Consider the following 18785-nt stretch of genomic DNA (forward strand, 5'->3'; position numbering starts at 1 on the left):
AGGTGAAGAAAAAGAGAAGATTCCAAGTCGGAGGGGAGGAAGTCCATATATGTGAAAATTCTTCCACTACGCACGCATCACTTCCTTATGTACGCGTTATCTTCTTATATAGGTAACTAGGCTTAGCTTTCTCGTATAGGTAGGTATAACCTTATTATATGTGCAGATATGCTTCTTTCCTATGAGTGTTATTTCCGTTATGATACTACTTTCCCAAGAAGAGCTAGACGTTCAGTTACACTGGAGTAAAGTCTACAACACCAAGGGATTTTTAATCTTTCCTCCTCTACCAAACATCGCAACACGCAAAGCGACAACTCTTTTTCAACAAACTCTTTCAACTACCATACCAGCGCCAACATGGCATTTAACAATGAGAGTAGCGAGGAGGGCTGGGGGTGTCGGGTTGACGCGAAAGCTCCATGCTGGCAAGAACTTACGGTCCAGGTAAGAGGGAACGGCCTATTGCAGGTAAAGATGGCCCCTCTGTGAAGAAGCAGAAGGTAATTATGTTTCCGTAACTATACATATACTGAGTATGCACTAGCAATTATAGGTGTATGTTCAAAATAACCCTTTAGATATACCTCCTTTATTGTATATCTAGATGATGATTTCATACTATCAACCAACTAGTATCCCTTTTATCCCAAGCAATATCAAGCCCTTGTATTTAATGACAGAGTACTAACAAGAGCATAAGAGATGAAATAATTTGGCTACTCTACATAGGTTTAGACAAGAGATTAGGCAGAAATTTAGGCTATTTTATTGGCGCCTTTGACTCCTGTTGACTGCGCTTTGCTTCCTAGGTGCTTTCGCCACCATTGGGAACCTCGCCTGCCTCGATCTGCTTGACTCTTTCATATACGAATTCCACTCTGAGGCTTATTCTACTCCGTTCCTAGTCCGCCTTGTCCTTGTCCTTGTCATCGATGATATTCTCATTAGTAGTGGGAGCCAGGCCTCTCAGAGTTGCTTAACTCGTTTACAAACGAATTCGATGATATGAGAGAGATTGTCAACCCGTTTGTTAGGCTTTTGCAACTTTTCCAACTCCTTGATTTTATTGTTTGCTGTAATCGCAGACTTCTGGGCACCTTCAGCGACTGAGTCAGCGACAACCTGTGCTCCCTTGAGCTCAGCGACATCGGCTTTTAGGTTGTTAAGAGGCTGAGAAACTTGATTGTTAGAAGTAAGGTATAATGAATAGTGAATAAGTCGACTTACAACATCAGGCGGATCGCAGAAGAATAGACACTAAGAGGAGGCCAGACGAAAGAATTAGCACATTCTGGACTAGGTTTTCTAAGAAGTTAGTCTATCCTTTCTATCAACCACTTAATCAGTGTTGGATTTTATGTAACTCACCTGAACAGTTATCAGAGAATCAGCAATATGTTGGGCCCCTCCGGCCTGGTTGGCCTATTGATCGGCCTTGTACTTAGAAACAGTTTGATTTGGCATGGTCCTCTTTCTGGCAGACATTGCACCATTTGGTGCTTCTCTTCTTGGTCGGGGGCCCATTTGTCGGTCCTGTCTCGGATGCGCTTCTTTTGTTGGATGTGTCTTGCTCTGAAGCAAGGAATGTAGCAAGAGCGTCATCGGCGGAGTTGGTATTGCCCATGGTAGTGTCTTCTGGTGCCATGGCAGAAAGAGGTACGGAGGTAATGTAGAGCGGGTATAGAACTAGAGTGTGCAGAATGTTCAGAGACGGTTCGAGTAAGGCGCTGAGCTGAGGTAAATCAGGAGAGAAAGAAGGTGATATAAACACGAGGCTAGAGTAGGGGAAAATCGTAGTCGATTCTCTAAAGCTTAGTCTGCTCCGGTTCTAGTCCGTCTTGTCCTTGTTATTAGTGACATTTAGCAGGGATCGCTTGTCCTTCAAGTTGTTTGACTCGTTCGAATATAAATTCAACAGCAAGGGACAGTTTCTTGACTTGTTCGTTTGCGTTCTGGAGTTTCTTTTTAAGATCTCTAACCTTATTGTTTGCAGCAGGGCAGATTTCTTCGCTCCAAGAACAGCCGCTTCAGTTATATGTAGGGCTCCTTTGACATCCGCTACTTCGGCCTTGAGTTGGTTGAGTAGCTAAGAAAGCTTGTTGTTAGAGAGAAGAAGGAATAAATTGCAGATAAGTTAAACCTACAACTATCATAAGAGACTCAATCATGGGCTCCTCAGCCCGAGTGGCTTGCTGCTCGGCTTTGTGTTTGGGATAGTTTGATTTAATGTGGCCATCTTTATGGCATACACTGTACCATTCGGTGCTTTTCTTCTTTAGCAGCTTGCTAGTCTTGGTTCCTCGGTTGTGGCAGGAGCTGGCCGCTTTTTCTAAGGCTGCGTCTTAGACGCAAGGAATACATCAAATGCATCGTCAATTTGGGAGCTGTTACGCATTGCTGTATTGTCTTGGTAGTACGCAGTCTGTACAGACACGACAGTTAGGTTGTGTGTTAGGTGTAGAAGAGCCGGCTAGGCCTGGCAGGGGATCATAAGAAGGAGGAAGCCCAGTTGTCAGTGGAAGGCAGTGAGGGGGGCTTGCGGGAAGGAGCGGCAGGCACCCAGCGCACATTTTCAAAAACACCAGCCTAAAAGTAAGAATCTCCAATTTCCCATCTCCAGAAAACTCTTGTCCATCATCAGCTGCACTCATGTTTGTCTACCTAGGTACTTCAAGATGCCGCCCCCTGACACAGGACAGCGGGCACCCCTCTCGGATGTAGATCCCAACATCCAACCTCTTCTCGAATCGGATCTAAGCGCAAACGCAAGTTGCGAAATGTCGTTTTAGATGATTCTGACCTCGAGAGCTGTCCTGGAAATCATCTGCCCGATCCCCCACAGCACATTCATACAGATATTGATGATGACGCTCCCCTTGTTCCCCAGCAAGCTGTTGATCAAGCAGATGATGGCATGACTATATACAAACTCATCGCTTTATCGGAGGATATCAAAGACAGCGGCTGTGTGGATATCGAAGACGATCCAGAAGAGCCAGAAATCTCACAGGGTGCGACCAAATTCTGGGTAACCGGCCCTCAGTGTATCAGGAGAATTGGCCCCTGGAGGCATAAGAGACGAAATTATTTGGTCACTTTATGCCGGCTTAGACCAGTGTTTAGGCCACTTTATTATTGTAGCCTAAGCCTTAGACAATTCTTCTGTCACCCACCTGCCGGCCTTTAGCAATAGTCCAAGAAGCTCCAAAAGATATTACACCATTTCTCCGGCCTGGCATCTCGCTGCCTGTCATCAAGGTGAACATTCAACGATCAGCCAACCTGGTATAACGTCCAACTTCCGCTTTCTGGCTTTGTACAAAGTCGAGCCCTGCAACACCGCCGCGACCATCATTGCGGATACCTTCCTCATGTGTTATCATGACACTCTCAGTTGGGCATTCCTAGAGCAGGCCAATTTGGTCACTACAATGCGAGCAGATATTCCCGGGCTTCCAGACTTTTCCGACATTGGTCGAAATCGCTCCGTACCGTTGGCCCAAGGATACCAAGGCATGCCCCGGCCATTGGCATTGCACAAAATTCGACTGAAGGAAAACGACCTTGAAGACGCCTGCATGAATTGTCAAAGGCCAGCCTCTGACGGTGATGAAAACTGGGTGGTATCCTTTACAAACCGTCGGTGTCGAGCATGTAACGGCTATCGAAATGCCCATGGTGTCGAAAAGCAGCCGGGGCAGTAGTCAGCTATAAGGATCACCTGTTTTTGGGTCGCTGAGGGTAATGACGATGTTTGTCAAAGCCCAGGCTGTTTGTAACCCAGTCCTCCTAACCTTGGTCACGAAAAATCCGAGTTCAGGGCAATAGGCAGGATCAGATTTTGGCCCTGACTCTCGCTGTAGCGCATGCTACAAATACCGTCACAACCATGGCACAGGAGACCCGAGCCCTCACCACGGCAAGCCTTTTGCAAAGCATCGGCAATGGTTGGACGAAGGGAATGATGGCATCTACGTGAATTGTCAAACCCCTCGACCCGAACAAAGCTATCTGCTAGGATGGACTGGATGGCGGCACGAGTCCAGATGTGCTCCATGCACCGAGAAACTTTTGCCTATAGAAGAGGAAGACGACGACTGGGTAGAAGAGCATGGTGACAGATGTGCCTGGTGTTATCTTGGTAGGGCTTTCGCAAAAGATATAATCGGACGGGCCCATAATCGAAGATGCCGATCATGCTTTCAGCACCGCCAAAAATTCAAAGCAGACAAAACGCCGGAGGAGGTTGCATATGGCAACAAATCTCTTCGTGGAGAGTGGTTGTCTCTGGGTAACAGAGATGAATGTGGTGAATGCGGAAAACCTCGTGTGCCAACTTCGTTTTACGGATGGAGAGAATACCAGATGTCGCGTTTGCTACACGAAGGGGCTAAACAATGGGCAGAGAGCGCTGATTAGAGGAGCTTACAAGGGAGCTTGACATCAAAATGGGAGTTCTTTTGGCGGACATTTTCGCAGTGACCTCGAGTATGGAGAGTAATCTTGTGAAAAGAGAGAAGAAGACAAATAAACAATGGAGTTACATGGGTGTATATTACTATCGATCTTCAGCTGGGGCGCATGAACGAGAAGACTAGAAGTGGGTGTATAGTACTACCAGCTTTCAGAGGGAGCAACTGTAGCTTATCTACCGTGATCACTTGACAGATTCATTATAGCTAATACAAGCTGAGAGAATCAAAACATTGTCGGTATAATTGTGATGATTCTTGTGAACGCCGTGGGCCCTTCTTCGGTATCTCAACATTCTTGGGCACCCTCGGCCCGTGTTGCCTGTTGTTCGGCCTTGATTTTTGGGCAGTTGGACTTGATATGGCCAGATTGGCCACACCCATAGCATCCTGTATGGCCTTTTTTGTTACCGGAGTCTCATGAATCGGCGCCGTGTCAGAGGTGCTTCGCTTGGCCGATGATTCTGATACCTCCTGTAACGTAACCTCCTTGGATGCAACAAATGCAGCGAAAACATGATCAATAGGGGCATTGTTGCCCATGGGTATATCTCGGTCTGTCATAATTGCAGGTATTTGATAGCCTGCACGGAGAAGAATCGGAGACTGATTGTTCGTTCGCTTCCTTGAGCTTCTTCTCAAGTTCTCCTTGTTATCTGCGGTAAGCGCTGACTTCTTGGCACCGCAAGCAGCCGCCCCGGAAACAACCTGAGCTCCCTTGATCTCTGCAACTTCAGCCTTTGGACTATTAAGAGGCTAAGAAAGTATTATTATCAAAGGGAAGGAATAACAATATGCGGGTAGGTTAGACTTACAACTGCCACAAGAGAATTCGAGTTTTGTGTCGGTATTGGCCGTAACGCCAGTGATCTTCGAAATCATGGTGGACAATCGCTGTTAACATCATACCAGTCAAGCTCTCATGATAGCCGTAGATGACGGCAGGCCCGAGTTACTTGCTGCTCAGCTTTGTGTCGGATAGTTGGATTTGATGTATTCATCTTTTTAATAGGCACTGCACCATTTAGTGCCCTTTTTCTTTGGTGGCTCATTATTCTGAGTTGTGGCAGGGGCTGGCCGCTCTTCCTGAGGCTGCTTCTTGGAAGCAAGGAATGCCTTGACAGCATTATCAATTTGGAGTTGTTTCCCATTGCTGTGTCGTTCTCAGCCAGAATGGAGATAGACCGGTGCGCGACGGTGTCTTGGTCGAAAGAGATGAAGTCTATAGGGACAGCATATAGGACTTAAGGGCCTCAGTAATATTTCGTTCTTCTTGTGGGGTCTGCGTTGATGCAAAAAATGCTCGAAGGGCATTATTATGCTGACAGTATGAGGAATTGAGGCTAGGAAGAGACATTTTGTTCAGGACGCTTTACGGATAAGAGAGGCTATAGGAAGAAAGATAAATGGAAAGCAGGCTGTGTGTAGAAGAGTCGGCTAGGCCTGGTAGGGGATCATAAGGAGGAAGCCCAGTCACCAGTGGAAGGCAGTGAATGGGGTTCACTATTGGGTGTAGAGAAATTATCCCATAAGGCTTAAGGCATCAAAATAAAATAGCCTAAGTTTCTGCCTAAGTGCTCATCTAAATTTGCCTAAAGTAAGCGGATTGTTTCGTCTCTTATGCTCTTGATGGAGGGCCAGAAGAGGGGGACCTGGTCTACAGCTAAGCTACAGTTAAGAAATGTGTTGGTGACCGAAAGCTGTAATATTTGGCTTGGGCTGCAGTGGGTTGGTCTCTATAAACGTGGTTTGGAATGAGCTTAAGTATATACCCCTTAATTCTGCAGTGTAGGTAACTTGAAGAGAGTTGGACTCTGAAGCATGCCATACAAACAAGAATCCGACATGGCAAAAAAGCTAGTGTCGACGAGTCGTTGTGTGTAAGTTAATAAATAGTATCTGGTGCAGATCCAAATAGTGCAAGTTGCTTGTTAAGTTCGACTCTTCTTGAGAGGTAATGGTTTCCATTCAGTTCCCTTCTCGGCCTTGATAACATATCGATGAGAGTTGACGTTTGTTTTCAGGAACCCGTTTATTTGCACTTGCTAATCGGGATATTCTTGTGTCTTTGCAATCCATGCTCCTATTCTCACACTTCTTCTTTATTGGAGCTTCACCGTCCCATCAGGTGCCATCTTGTCCTCCTCGATACATGACGTGACCTTTTCTGATACCTCAAAGATGGTCTATCCGCTCCCATATCCTTTTATCGCCGGTTTCAAGAGTTCCCAAAGACCTTTCCTTCCACATATCTAACTCCGGATTTCCTGACCACTGACCACTGAGTACAAACGTCAAACTCCCCCGCTCTGTATCGCTTCTAAGCCCGCACCCGACCCCAATTGTCCTGTTCATCTTCCTTTCTGTATCAAGATCCTACCTTAACCTCGGTGCCCACAAGCTCAAACCCTAAGAGTAAAACCCTGTCAGACGTCCACCAATGCCTGTTCCACAAGCGCGCCCAAAGGCAAGACCGCTTTCGGGACCGAGATCATCAAGAGCACCATCTCTATACAGTAGTTGCAGACAGCTACAGCCACCCTTGCGGACAGAACGAGAGGACCAAATTGGGTATTCACTCTAAGGCATCGAGATATTCGTTCATCACCCAGGGTATTCAGCAACACTGATCCCACAATCCGAGACAGATCCCCGCTGGGAGGTAGTTCACCACTCCTTCCTCTGACACCGAAGTATCAACCGACCGCGACGCTGCTAGACAAGCCAGACAGACATTGCGTTCCATTTCCTGCCGTGAGGCGTTCAACACCCTAAGGCAACATCGAATCGACATCTCAGAGATTTGTCGGGTATCCCAGAGTCATGCGCAGAAGAAGCTGGAGCTAGGTTCGGGTCATCATGATACTGTTGGCATGTCAGTATTCGAATGACATGCGTGGGTACTGTATCGGGAGCCGTGGGAAAGAATAGACAGTGAATCGATAGAAGGGATCGTATCGTCAATGCGTAAGGCAGGCAATCCCCTTTCCATGGTAGCTGGTATGAACATACATCTAACGATGATGGTTAGTATTGGAATACCAACAAGACAAAGGCACTTACCTTGGGTTTCCACCTTCATCCATGTTTCGCTGTCCACAGTTGCCTGAAAGACAAATACACTCGTGTGCCTGGGAGGCAAACGTTCTCTCGTATGTATAGTGACAAACGTCCTATCATCTGTCAGTGATAAATGTACTCGTATGCTTGTGAAGCAAGCGTTCTCGTATGTCTGGTGACAAACGTTCTCATCTGCCTGAGTGACAAATGTGCTCGAAGGTCTGAGCGACAATCGTTCTCATCTGTTTGGGTAACAAATGATTGTGTATGCCTGGGAAGCAAGCGGTCTCGTAAGTCCAGTGACAAACGGCCTCATCTGTCTGAGTGACAAATGTACTCGTATGCCTGGGAGGCAAACGCCCTCATCTGTCTGAATGACAAATGTATTCGTATGTCTGGCGACAAACGTTTCCCCATCTGTCAGTGACAAATGGTATCGAGAGCATGTCTAGCGAAAAGCGTTTCACATGTCTGAGCGACAAATGTTTTCGTATGTCGTGGTGACAACGAACCCCCAGTTTGCACTTGGGGGATGAAGAGGGGAGACTTGCTTGCGTGGACCTGGTTCTGTAAAAACGGGTGGGTACCTAGGGATTCAGTTAGAGAAGGAACAATCGGGATGGAAAGAGTGCTCGGGAAGAAACGAGTGCTCGACAGGGAAAGAGCGTGCCAGGCACCAGCGAGGCACCAGCTCAACAGCTAGGTTACTGAATTGTACCAGCAGAATGAGGCAAGCACTACCTGGGTGCCGAGGCACTGATTGAATTCTATTTCAATTCGAACGATATGATATACCTTAGGTAGTAGTATATGGTGCTCAACTGATGAAAGTTGCCCGTAAATGGGCAAGTTCCCACGTAACTAAACATGGTCAAGCTGAAGCCCATGGACGTGAAGAAAAGGCATAACTAAAGGAAGAACGACATGCCGACCATCATGAAAGGCACTAGTGCCTTCAACTCCCGATACGATCCTCCTCGTCGTTACTGTCTCCAGCCGCCGAGTCAGGTTCAGCTGCTCTTGCCGTAATTCATGCCACTATACAAGGCAAGTCTTCATCTTCCAGGGCCTTCTGGATGCGCAAAATTGACTTTGGGTCCGCAGATATCTCGAAGGGCCATTTCCCGACATATGCCATTTTTAGATTAAGATGGAGAGGTCTGATATAGATCTAGCTACAAAGCCCGGGTCTGAAACTGGACTCATACGATAAAAAGAGCCATAGAGTACGATGGAGTTCATTAGCTTGGAACCTGGTGTAAGTGGTCAGTGTGAATGCATCGCCGATAGCACGGTGCTTATCCATGTGGAGCCAAACTTTTTTCTTGATGTTTGAAGCAAGACTTCAATCTTCCCATTCTGCGATCACTTTTCCTTAATACTCCAAAATACAATCAAGATGGCGCCCCTGGAAGAAAACGGAGATCAATTCTCCATACTTCCAGTTAAGATCCCGGCCACATCATCATATCCAGAAACAGCCGTTCATGAAATCCGCATACGAAAAAATGCGCCAAAGATCCCAACAGCCAACGATTCGCGAAGTCTATTCCTGAAGAACATTCCCGCAGACAGCACAGAACCTCACTTTCGCTCTATCTTCACTCAGCTCGTTGGCGCCGGCCGATTTGAGACCATTGCTTTCGAGGACGAATCGCGAACACTACTCCCTATTGATCCTGCGCAAGCCACAAAAGTCGCAGGTTTTGCAAAGAAGAGGAAGCGCGGAGATGTCGAGGCCGAAGAGAAGGAACGAGAGGAAGAAGCTGCGCAATTACCACAAATCTGGTTGCGACGCGTGCAGCGCAGCAGCAGCACAGCAGTAGTGCTCCTAGCAGACGAAAAGAGTGTGCAATTAGTACTCAAGGCTATCGCAAAACTACAAAAGAGCAAGAAGTATCCCACGTGGGGTGCCGACCTCTCCGACGAAGTTCCCGAACTTGGTTCTGAATGGATCGCATCACATCTACAACTATCGCGCGTTGACAAGGTAGCGACACAAAAGGCTGTGCACGCCTTCTTTACCGCGTTCAACCGCAAGGAGAAGGAAGCTGTTGAGCTGGCTAAGAGACTCCGCAACGAGCCTGATGAGGATGGTTTCGTTACAGTGACTCGCGGTGGACGAGCAGCTCCCGCCAGCAAGAACGAGGCCGAGGAAGCCAAGCGCAGAATGATCGAGAGGGATACCAAGAAGAAGTCAGAGTTGAAGGACTTTTACAGATTCCAGATGAGAGAGCGACGCAAGGCCGAACAGATGGCTTTGATGAAGAGGTTCCAAGAGGACAAGAAGAAGGTGGATGCAATGCGGGAGAAGAGAGGCAAATTCCGACCAGAAACATGAGGTGTTTCGATACAAGGCTATTAATGTAAGTTGCAACCAAGTGTTTTACTATGTCTTTCATGATGACGTCGCGGGGCCATCGAAGCATGATGGGGTAGCGAGGCCTTTGGCCTCCCATCTGGGTGCCGAAAACAGCCGCGTAACAATCTTCTCAATTTTGTCTGAAGCGCAAACTTTTACCTTCGTTGTTGGTCTTTGTTAGTGAACTACGGCTAACGCCAAATCTAGTTATTCGTGTTACATATAGGACTTCAATGTCCACACATCCACAGGGGGAGGATTCAAACCACCTCCGTGTTAATATGGAAGTCATATATCTACGAGTCAACATGGCTGGTTACTCAAAACACTCGCGACCCGATGCAGGGTTTTTACCCGCCGCTTGGATCAACAATGAGCACGCTCAAGACTAGCCTTGGTGCCAGATCCTAAGGGTCCACGAGACGAGACGAGCCTACAGGTTGGGCAAAGCATTTCGGGCCTTTGATTTGTACCCAAAGGTTTTATTTTGTAACACCCTCGGGCCAAGATGATATCAAGGCGGGCAATGCGGGGTGTACCCTGTCAACGAAGGGAGGGGATAGATGAAAATATAGATGCAGGCTTCCAACTTCGATCAGGGTCCACAATGTTTGAGATTTGTTCCGAGTGACTATTTAGGATGTCTGCAGTATGCTTATCTGATCGGTGCCATGTCATGTGTAAACAATAAGCAAGGAATTTGATTGAGTAGATCACGATGCATTGCGACCGTTGTTGCGACCGTTTCCACGACCTTGTTTTCTTTCATCCATTATCAATATAAACATGTTCAGTTTCGACTTGACCCATCACGACCCTTCGAGAAGGCGTTCTAGTCTCATGAGTGGAACTTTCGGCCCAGGCGATGACCCTGAAAATCCAAGATAATAGTCTCTTACAAGAAGAAGAAAACCTGTGCGTCTGTCTGCATGGCCACCTGTCGAGCGTTGTCTTGTCTACTTGTCAGAAGGATGACCCTGGCTGGTCGCGTTCGCTCAGGCCCGCCTCACTTTTCCGGGCTTCCAATTGGTTCGGGCATTGTTTACTTTATCCCCCACATAGCAACCAGTTCTCCCCACCACAACAATTAAAGCAGAGCTTGTATACTACTTTACCTTACCTTACTTAGACAGGCATTACAGCACCAAGCCCAGGTTAATTACCGATGTGCAGAGATTGGTGACAAAAAGTCATCAACCAACGCTCAACTTCAACTCTAAAGGGGCAATCGAACGAGGTTATGTGTATCATTCTTCAGTTCCCCTGAAGTCACCTCTTCTCACTACACAATGATCGATACCGACAACCTTCGTACAGCTTCGCTGTATATCAACAACCAGCTCCTTTCCAGAGGGTTGCTTCGCGATGGCCAGAGCATTGATTTCGCCGGTGCGGCGTTTGATGGCCATGATGCTGCAGCTACAATGGGACGTATTGTCAGCGTCCTGAACGATTTAATACTTCGAAGAGATGTATGTCTCCCCTATCAGTATTGGCATTGGTATCATACTAACACACCGCAGCGTGATGCAGAACATCGTGAATCTCTATCGACAACCATGCGCACCCTACGCGCCGATAACCTCAAGCATACCAACGACATTGCACGACTTACAGAGAAACATAACGAGGCCAAGAGGAAGCTCGACATCGCAGAAGCTTCAGAAGCCGCACTCAAAACCCAGATGAAATCCGCCGACGCCGCCATTCGCGGCTTGAAGGAAGAAGTCGCCCGCACAAAGGGACTGGTCGCCCAAGCACGCGCTGCATGTGCGACAGACGTACGTAGACGAGATCGTCAAATTGATACCCTAAAGAAGCAGCTCAACGAAGCTGGACGCGCACGAGGAGCACGAAGCAACCCCGGCGTAACCTCGATTACCATCACAGGCGATATCGGCGATGACAAGACTTCCTCAACGCGAGGCGCCCGCACATCGACAGATGATTACAACTTGCGCAATGAGACGAATGCTTTCCTGGCAAACCTGGCTCAGAATCTTAGTGAAGAGAACGAGGCCATTCTCGTCGTGATGCGAAAGACAATGAAGCAACTGCGGGACATGAGCGGTTGGAATAATGACAACCAGGATACCCTTGTCACTCAACAACAAGGATGGCAAGACATGGCTACAGAGCTGGACTCTGTACTGGAGCACATGCGGACCATCTTGACGAACCCCTCGTTCGTGCCAATCGAAGAGGTCATGGTCCGAGAGGAAGAAATCAGCCGTCTCAAGGATGGATGGGTCAAGATGGAAAGCCGCTGGACTGAAGCAGTTCATCTGATCGACGGCTGGCGAAAGCGCATGGCTGCTAACGGACGGCCAATCTGCGATGAAGAACTCCAGATGGGACTACGTCTCAGTCCTGTGAGAGTAAGGGATGTGGAGGAAACGAGACACGCATCTGGTCTAAGGCTCTCGGCAGTCGCTGAAGAGGAAGAGGAGGAAGATGAAGAGATGCACAACTCGCCATGCCCGTCACGCTGCTCTCCAAGCGTACAGCTTGTTCCAGAGTCAGAACCGGAGGATGAGGGTCATGGCCATGAAAGTGATGCTGAATCTGATTACGACGTACCAATCGACGATTACGATGTTGATGAGCCTAATGTGCAAATCCTCCAACAATCCACCGCAGCTCCCCTTTATCATCGGGAGCAAGAATCTTCACCACTCCCCGAACCTCCCCAACTCAGTCCTTTGAAGGATTCCGCCTCTGCAGGAAACAGGGGCTCTCACCGGCCCAAGCAACCGGGCAAGAGAGACTTTACCACGATAGCTGAAGAGGATAGTTGGGATCACCCTGGACAGATAGACCCGACCCCTATAAAGTTCAACCCTGAAGCTCGAGACCGAGTCTCGTCCAGCTCTTCCCTCGACGAAGTGCTTCTCAAGTCATCCAATGTTGCCCCTTCTGAGGCAAAGCCTACTACTCCCAGTCGACAAAGCTCTCAACGCAGCGATCAAAACGAAGCAAACCCAGGCTCACCTAACCGTTCCCCTCGCCGAACTGCGTCTCGGCTTCCACTCCCGAGAAATGTCGACCCCGTTCCTCAGCAGAGCCCCCTTACTATGGCCACCATCGCGGCCAAACTGGCCGCTTCAGAGCGTGATGCCGATGCTGCTCGTGTCCGAGCCAAACTTCGAGCTGCCCGTAGCGCCCGCGGAGTTAAGAAGCCCAACATCACTCCGTCTGAGCCCCAAGCCGCCGAATCTCCTGCCAAGGAATCAGAACTCAAAAGAAGTGGTCTCGAGAACGTGGATCCTGTGAAGAGGGACCCGGCTCCGGCTGATGGTCAGTTGAAGCCCGAGAAGAGGCGCCGTGGTCATAAAACGAGTAAGAGTGCATCGCGGCGAAGGAGCACACTAAGCCCCTGGGAACTTGAAAGCTTGATGAATGGAAACGTACAGTAATAAATTGTCTAATATTTCGGAAGCCTGGAAAGCTTACGAGCGAAGATTGGTCTGGCGTTTGGTGCAGAGGAAATTTTGAGACCAAGGTCCTTTACTTTCAATTATTGGATGGACTTATGATTATCATTCAACGACTTCATGTGGGAAAGGTCTACTGGCAACTTGCAGAAAGAGAATAGTAGTGATTCATACATAAAGACATCAGAGATACCATTAATAACATCTTGTCACCCCTATCGTGATAAGCAAATCTCGTGGCCTTCCCTGTCAGGTTCAACTGAGGCTCAAGTACCGTGATAACAAGCCACTAGTGACCCTACCAAACAATGTCCCATCCCTAAACTCCAAAAATAAAAATAAAAACGAAAACTGTGCTGTTTCTGATGTTCCTGCCATGATGATCTAGCTAAAGGGTAGGCGCTGTGGCAATAAGCGCTGACATGACAGCAACACCACCAAGAGCAGCGTATCCAACAACCTCAGCCATCTTGCGAAGGCGTTTGGCGGGTGGAGGACGAAGGGCTCTGTCTGAAGCTTGTTTATGGGGGTGACTTGAGACTGGTGGAGGGCTCATGTAAAGAGGAGACTCCCAGCGCTGCTCTTGATGGGTGAGCTCAGATATGTCGTCAGCCTTTCTCTTGGCTTTGCGAGGCTCTTGGACGGCATTTACTTCAGGAGATGTTAGCGCTGCATCCGCTGGAATACTGCTTCCTTCCTTGCTGTTCTTCTCGGTCGAAGTCGTTTGGTCGATTGTATCACCGATAGGCTCAGCAATTCCTGAAGCTTTCTTGCTCATCTCGAAGCTGAACGCTGACGTCTCATCCAAGACAGACTCTGTACCAGCTCCGGATGGCTGGAACGGACCTTGTTCAGGAGTGTTGAGGAATAGAGTACCAGAAGTTGCCAAGTCAGGAGCCAGTTGGTCAACCGAAGCCCGGGCTTTTTCATGGGCCATTTCCTGAACCTTTTCCTGAGCCATTTCCTGAGCCTCTTCCTGGACCGTTCGAGAGACTATGTCGGTAACCTTTCGTGAGAGTATGTCGGCAACATTACGTGGGTCGGGTATGTTGGGTTGGATGTCGCGGCAGTACTCAGGGTACTCAGGTTGAGTTGTTGTAAGACCAGCCTTCGCATTAATCTTGTTAATTTCCCTGGCGGCAAAGAATTCTTCTTTCCCAGTCTTCAGTCCCATTTTCTGGGCTGCATTTTCCATTGTTTGTCCAGTGAACAGCTGGGGTCTCCAGTCAGTGATCGCAGGCAGCTGGACAGATTCTCGAATCGGAGGGAGTTCCATGGGCGGCAGATCGACATTCCAAAGGTTGTTGTTCGACCAGGTTTTGGCTGGGTCAATTTTGTTGATGGACCCAGAACAACTGGTCATCTGTGAACTGACATACGAATCCATCTTTGGCTGTTCGCTAATGTCGGAGTCTGCGTTTTGGGCCTCACTGGTTGAGGTGTTACTGGCCAAATGGGGTTCGGCAGAGGTTTCCTCTGCGCTACCATTCAGCAGAGTAGTTGTTAAATCATCAGCCAGGTGGGTGTTGTCTGGAAAAGGGTCAGAATGGGTCATGAAGTTGAAATCTGCAGACATACCCTCTTCCTCGTCTTCCTCGAACTCATCATGCTCTTCAAACCACTCGTCTTCCATTGATTCATCCTGGTTGTCAGAGTCATGAACAGACGAATCGTCCTGCATCTCATTCTCGTCTTCCATTTCGTCCTCTATGCAAGAGTCATGCTCCGAGTCATCAACCAGAAAAAGGGAAGGCTCCGTTGATGCGGGTACAGGAAGCGTATCGTCCCTCGCATCGGACAAAGGAGCCTGGTCTTCGCATGTCAGATCGATCGGGGACCGACTGGAAGATGGGCAGAGAAAAGGAGCAGGCCGGACGTTCTTCGAATATAGCATTTTGCAGCTGTTTGAGACTTGGTCGTCGTCTGAGCTCATTGCTTCTTCCACGTCGCTCTCGTCGGGTACACGGAAACAATTTCCGCGACTTTCGGGACTGGGAGATATGTTAGCAGAGAAATGAACAAATGCATCAAGGGTAGCATACTCGATAGATCCGTACTTGAGGATGGTTTCAAAGGTGGTTGGTGGATAGCTTTCCATGCCTCTCATGATAGGAATCCCGAACATAAGTTTGTCTCCAGAAGAAATTTCGGCTTTCGCCTTCTTTTCAAGGAGGACACCGTTCTTATATGTACCGTGAAGAGACTTTATGTCCTCGATATAAACTTTCTAGCAAGCGGTCGGTCAGATTGGACAGATGTTTGCGCCCTCTTGACGAAAGCTTACCTGGGTTTTGGCGTCAAATATCAAGACTGCATGCTCTCGGGACATGACTGGTGAGTCAAACCATGCATTGCACTTTGTAGCTTCAAGGGATGATTTCTTTTTGCTCGCACGGCCGATTTTCATCGTTGGGTTTTGTCTACTGAGGAAAATACGTCGTTCCTTGAAAGCGAATCCGGGGGGAGGGTTCACGCTCTTGAGCGTGATCAAGACTGTGAACATTAGTTAATATCAAGGTTTGGAATAGCTTTGTTGAATGCTTTTGCGTTTATATTTACCTTCATCTTGATACTCTGGCAGCGCCATAGTGGCCAACAAGGTTCCGGATGTCCTCTCCTGAGTAGATTTCCGCGTATGTATTGCTTGCGTGGTGCAGAGCGTCTCACATATACCCAAGCAGGGTGTACATGCAAGAGATATTGAACAGGGGTATGGTGATCAGATATGCTTGTCGTGTGTCTCAAGGTTCACGAGGTGGAAGAAAAGAAATCAGAATCTTGGTGCTTCTAAGAAGAAGAGGGTGAAGGAATCGAGAAAGAAAGAAAGATGGAAAGGAGATAGAAGAAGTAAGTGGTGCAAGGCAAGCAACATCGAGGTGATCCTAAGGTGTTAGCTGGAAGACCCGGGGAAGGTGAAGGGCTAAGTGGGGCAACAGTGTAAGGTCACTGCCGTATCAGGCAGACAGGTGACAGCCAGCAGGCACCTAGATAAGCCGCTTATCGGAGCTAAGGGAAATGGTACTGTAGCGGGGCAAGGAGCAACCCCGCCTGATAAAGTGATGTTGATGTTAAGGTTGTTCAGGTTTAAAGTGAAGATGATTTCTTTCGAATTCACCAGTATGAGTTGACTTGTTTATAATGTTAGATTTAAAATCGATTCCAGAGACAAAGACTGATCTGCTGCTGAAGTCGCATCTGCATCATAGACACATCTCTTACCTCAGTTTCAGGGTCTACCTACCACTAACAGATAGAAGTCACCATTTGATGGAATTGGAAGGAGTCGGGTGGGTCGCACTGTGAGATGCGCTATTGAGACAGTCATTCTATCAGCTATCTACAAACTACCAGATAGGTAGTTACGGTCCAGTGCCATACAACCTCATCATAAATGGGAATATAATTAACCTTTCGCAAAATATCCTTTGACCCAGCCTTTCATTAACAAATACTATTCGCACGCAGAGCCGGACCGAAAGAATGATCCCATCAAAGAGTCATAGATGAGCGAGGTTACTGGGTTGGAGACGAATGGATCGTTATCATGGAAACCTGTCATACAGCACATGGCTTGGGACGGCAGGCGGAATGGTTCGCAATCACTGTATTGGCTGGTATCAAATTCAAGATAGTGGGTAAGAACATGTCCAAAAATGACCACATGACTGCTGCGTACTTACCATCCACCATTAGGCGGACTGAAACAACCCCGCGGCTGGAGACAGACCGTACAGTATCATACTTCCAATTATTGCGTGGTAAGGTGAGAAGAAAGGACTATAAAGAAGGGACCGCACTGTACGTCGTCAGCTTGGTCCCTCATTTCAACCTCGTTTACAAGGGCATAGAGGATAGTCCTTGACGTGGCGTGGTGAGGCTTGAGTATTTGCACTTTTGGATGAGTTCGATGTGCACTGTGAAGACAGGACTTCTGTAGCCAAGGACATTTGCATAAGGCAAATGCTGAAATATCACGGTTTCCGAAATGGAACTTGTGTTAATGAGTCAGCGAGGTAATCATGCAGTGTCACAGCCAATTCATACCTTGACTAACAACGCATCCATCTTTCGAAGCAGTAGCCCATTTACTTGATGAAGTTGTGTTGCACAGTGATTCTCTCGTCTTGGGCATCTCTACTTGTGTAACTTCTCTGAACAAAGGCAACCCTGTCAGAAACTCATTTACACAATTGAGGAGTTGCGGGGGTATCCAAGCTGTTCTCATGGAACTTTTTATCCACTACCCAGTCAACATAGCGGCATCGCCTACATATTGGTTAACCGCCCAACCGGGCAATGAACAATGGCACGGGCATTATATAAGTCAACTGGTTGGGCTTCTACGGCTATCTATCCATGCTAAGACGTCCCGGATAATCATCTTCCGTAATGTCTTTCCCATCTCTTGTTCATCATATCAGCTGTGCGACTGCTTTAGGTGACCTGATGAGACCTCGGCACTAGAAAGCTACCTTGATTACCTACCTGGGTAAGAATGTTAACCGCCACTTATTTCTATTCCGTTATTTCCTCATCAATCATATTGATTCCAGACAGACGAGAAACAGACGGGACGGTCGACACATATTCAGGCTTAAACTCAACGCGCTGATTTGAGACATGGATCCGTCTTAAGGGACCAGACGCGTTAAGTGATTGATCGATGACGATGACCGAGACAAGGGTCATTTCCAGGTGGAGAGAAGCGGATGAGTGGAACAAAAGCGGGACGAAACGCTAGCATTCCTTGTCCCTTTTTCTGGGGATGCCCACTAGATGCTGTCATATGTCAAGGTTGATGAACCACATGTGATATGATTTCAGAAATCTCATGAGACTGCAGTAGGTAGATGACAAAACTAAAACTAGGAGAATCCAGAATTATCTACAATGACTGCCCTTCAGCTGGTCCAGGCACATGAGCCACTAACCCCTTAGCCGTTGTGCTTCCACCTGCGTCAGGTACCTCCCGAGAAGTAAGCTTCACGCCTAAAGATCTCAGGTCGCCACTAAAAGCCCTGGAATTTCTCAGCGGCGCCTGATCCACTGTTCCACAGGGCAGCTCATGCAGTTCCAATTACGCCACGCCACAACCCGGTTCTCACTGGATTTAAACAAATCTTCATCGCCGTCCACATCCTTCCTTTCCTTTCTTTCGCTTTTTTGCTTCAACTGTTACAAGGTGCTACCGTTCTGCTAACACCTATCTCCGAATTTTGTTTAACCCCGTCCTCAGATTTCCTCATGGACTTTATGCCTCGATACGCCTATAAAACAACAGAAACCGCCGTATACTACGCTCATACCAGTCGACCCAGATCCAAAACCATACCCAAGTGACAGAATTTCCAACAGGGCGAGGATCACTAGCTGATTAGCTTTTGATATTTCTTGATCGTTGCAAAACTTGTCTATACCTCGACCTTTGCAAGTTTTCCTCGTCAACTTACACAA

The 18785-nt window shown here is 47.8% G+C and overlaps 4 protein-coding genes across 4 annotated transcripts; 2 read left to right on the forward strand and 2 right to left on the reverse strand.

Annotated features, from left to right (window-relative positions):
* Positions 1–969: 969 nt before the first annotated feature.
* Positions 970–1648, reverse strand: FIESC28_04652 (uncharacterized protein; the record flags this gene model as incomplete). The annotated part of the gene is made up of 4 exons (XM_031158799.1): positions 970–1173; positions 1231–1260; positions 1372–1425; positions 1487–1648. 4 exons carry the CDS (start codon positions 1646–1648, stop codon positions 970–972), a joined length of 450 nt encoding a protein of 149 aa, XP_031017197.1.
* Positions 1649–8934: 7286 nt separating this feature from the next.
* FIESC28_04653 (uncharacterized protein) lies at positions 8935–9876 on the forward strand (the record flags this gene model as incomplete). Its single annotated transcript, XM_031158800.1, has 1 exon — positions 8935–9876. One exon carries the CDS (start codon positions 8935–8937, stop codon positions 9874–9876), a length of 942 nt encoding a protein of 313 aa, XP_031017198.1.
* A 1310-nt stretch (positions 9877–11186) lies between these two features.
* On the forward strand, positions 11187–13313 carry FIESC28_04654 (uncharacterized protein; the record flags this gene model as incomplete). The annotated part of the gene is made up of 2 exons (XM_031158801.1): positions 11187–11369; positions 11421–13313. 2 exons carry the CDS (start codon positions 11187–11189, stop codon positions 13311–13313), a joined length of 2076 nt encoding a protein of 691 aa, XP_031017199.1.
* Positions 13314–13719: 406 nt separating this feature from the next.
* FIESC28_04655 (uncharacterized protein) lies at positions 13720–15918 on the reverse strand (the record flags this gene model as incomplete). Its single annotated transcript, XM_031158802.1, has 5 exons — positions 13720–14861; positions 14910–15322; positions 15374–15558; positions 15616–15824; positions 15891–15918. The coding sequence occupies 5 exons, from the start codon at positions 15916–15918 to the stop codon at positions 13720–13722; spliced, it is 1977 nt and encodes a 658-aa protein (XP_031017200.1).
* Positions 15919–18785: the final 2867 nt, after the last annotated feature.

The sequence above is a fragment of the Fusarium coffeatum genome (assembly GCF_003316985.1).
Source record: "Fusarium coffeatum strain FIESC_28 chromosome Unknown BRIP53273_contig_97, whole genome shotgun sequence".
Taxonomy (NCBI): domain Eukaryota; kingdom Fungi; phylum Ascomycota; class Sordariomycetes; order Hypocreales; family Nectriaceae; genus Fusarium; species Fusarium coffeatum.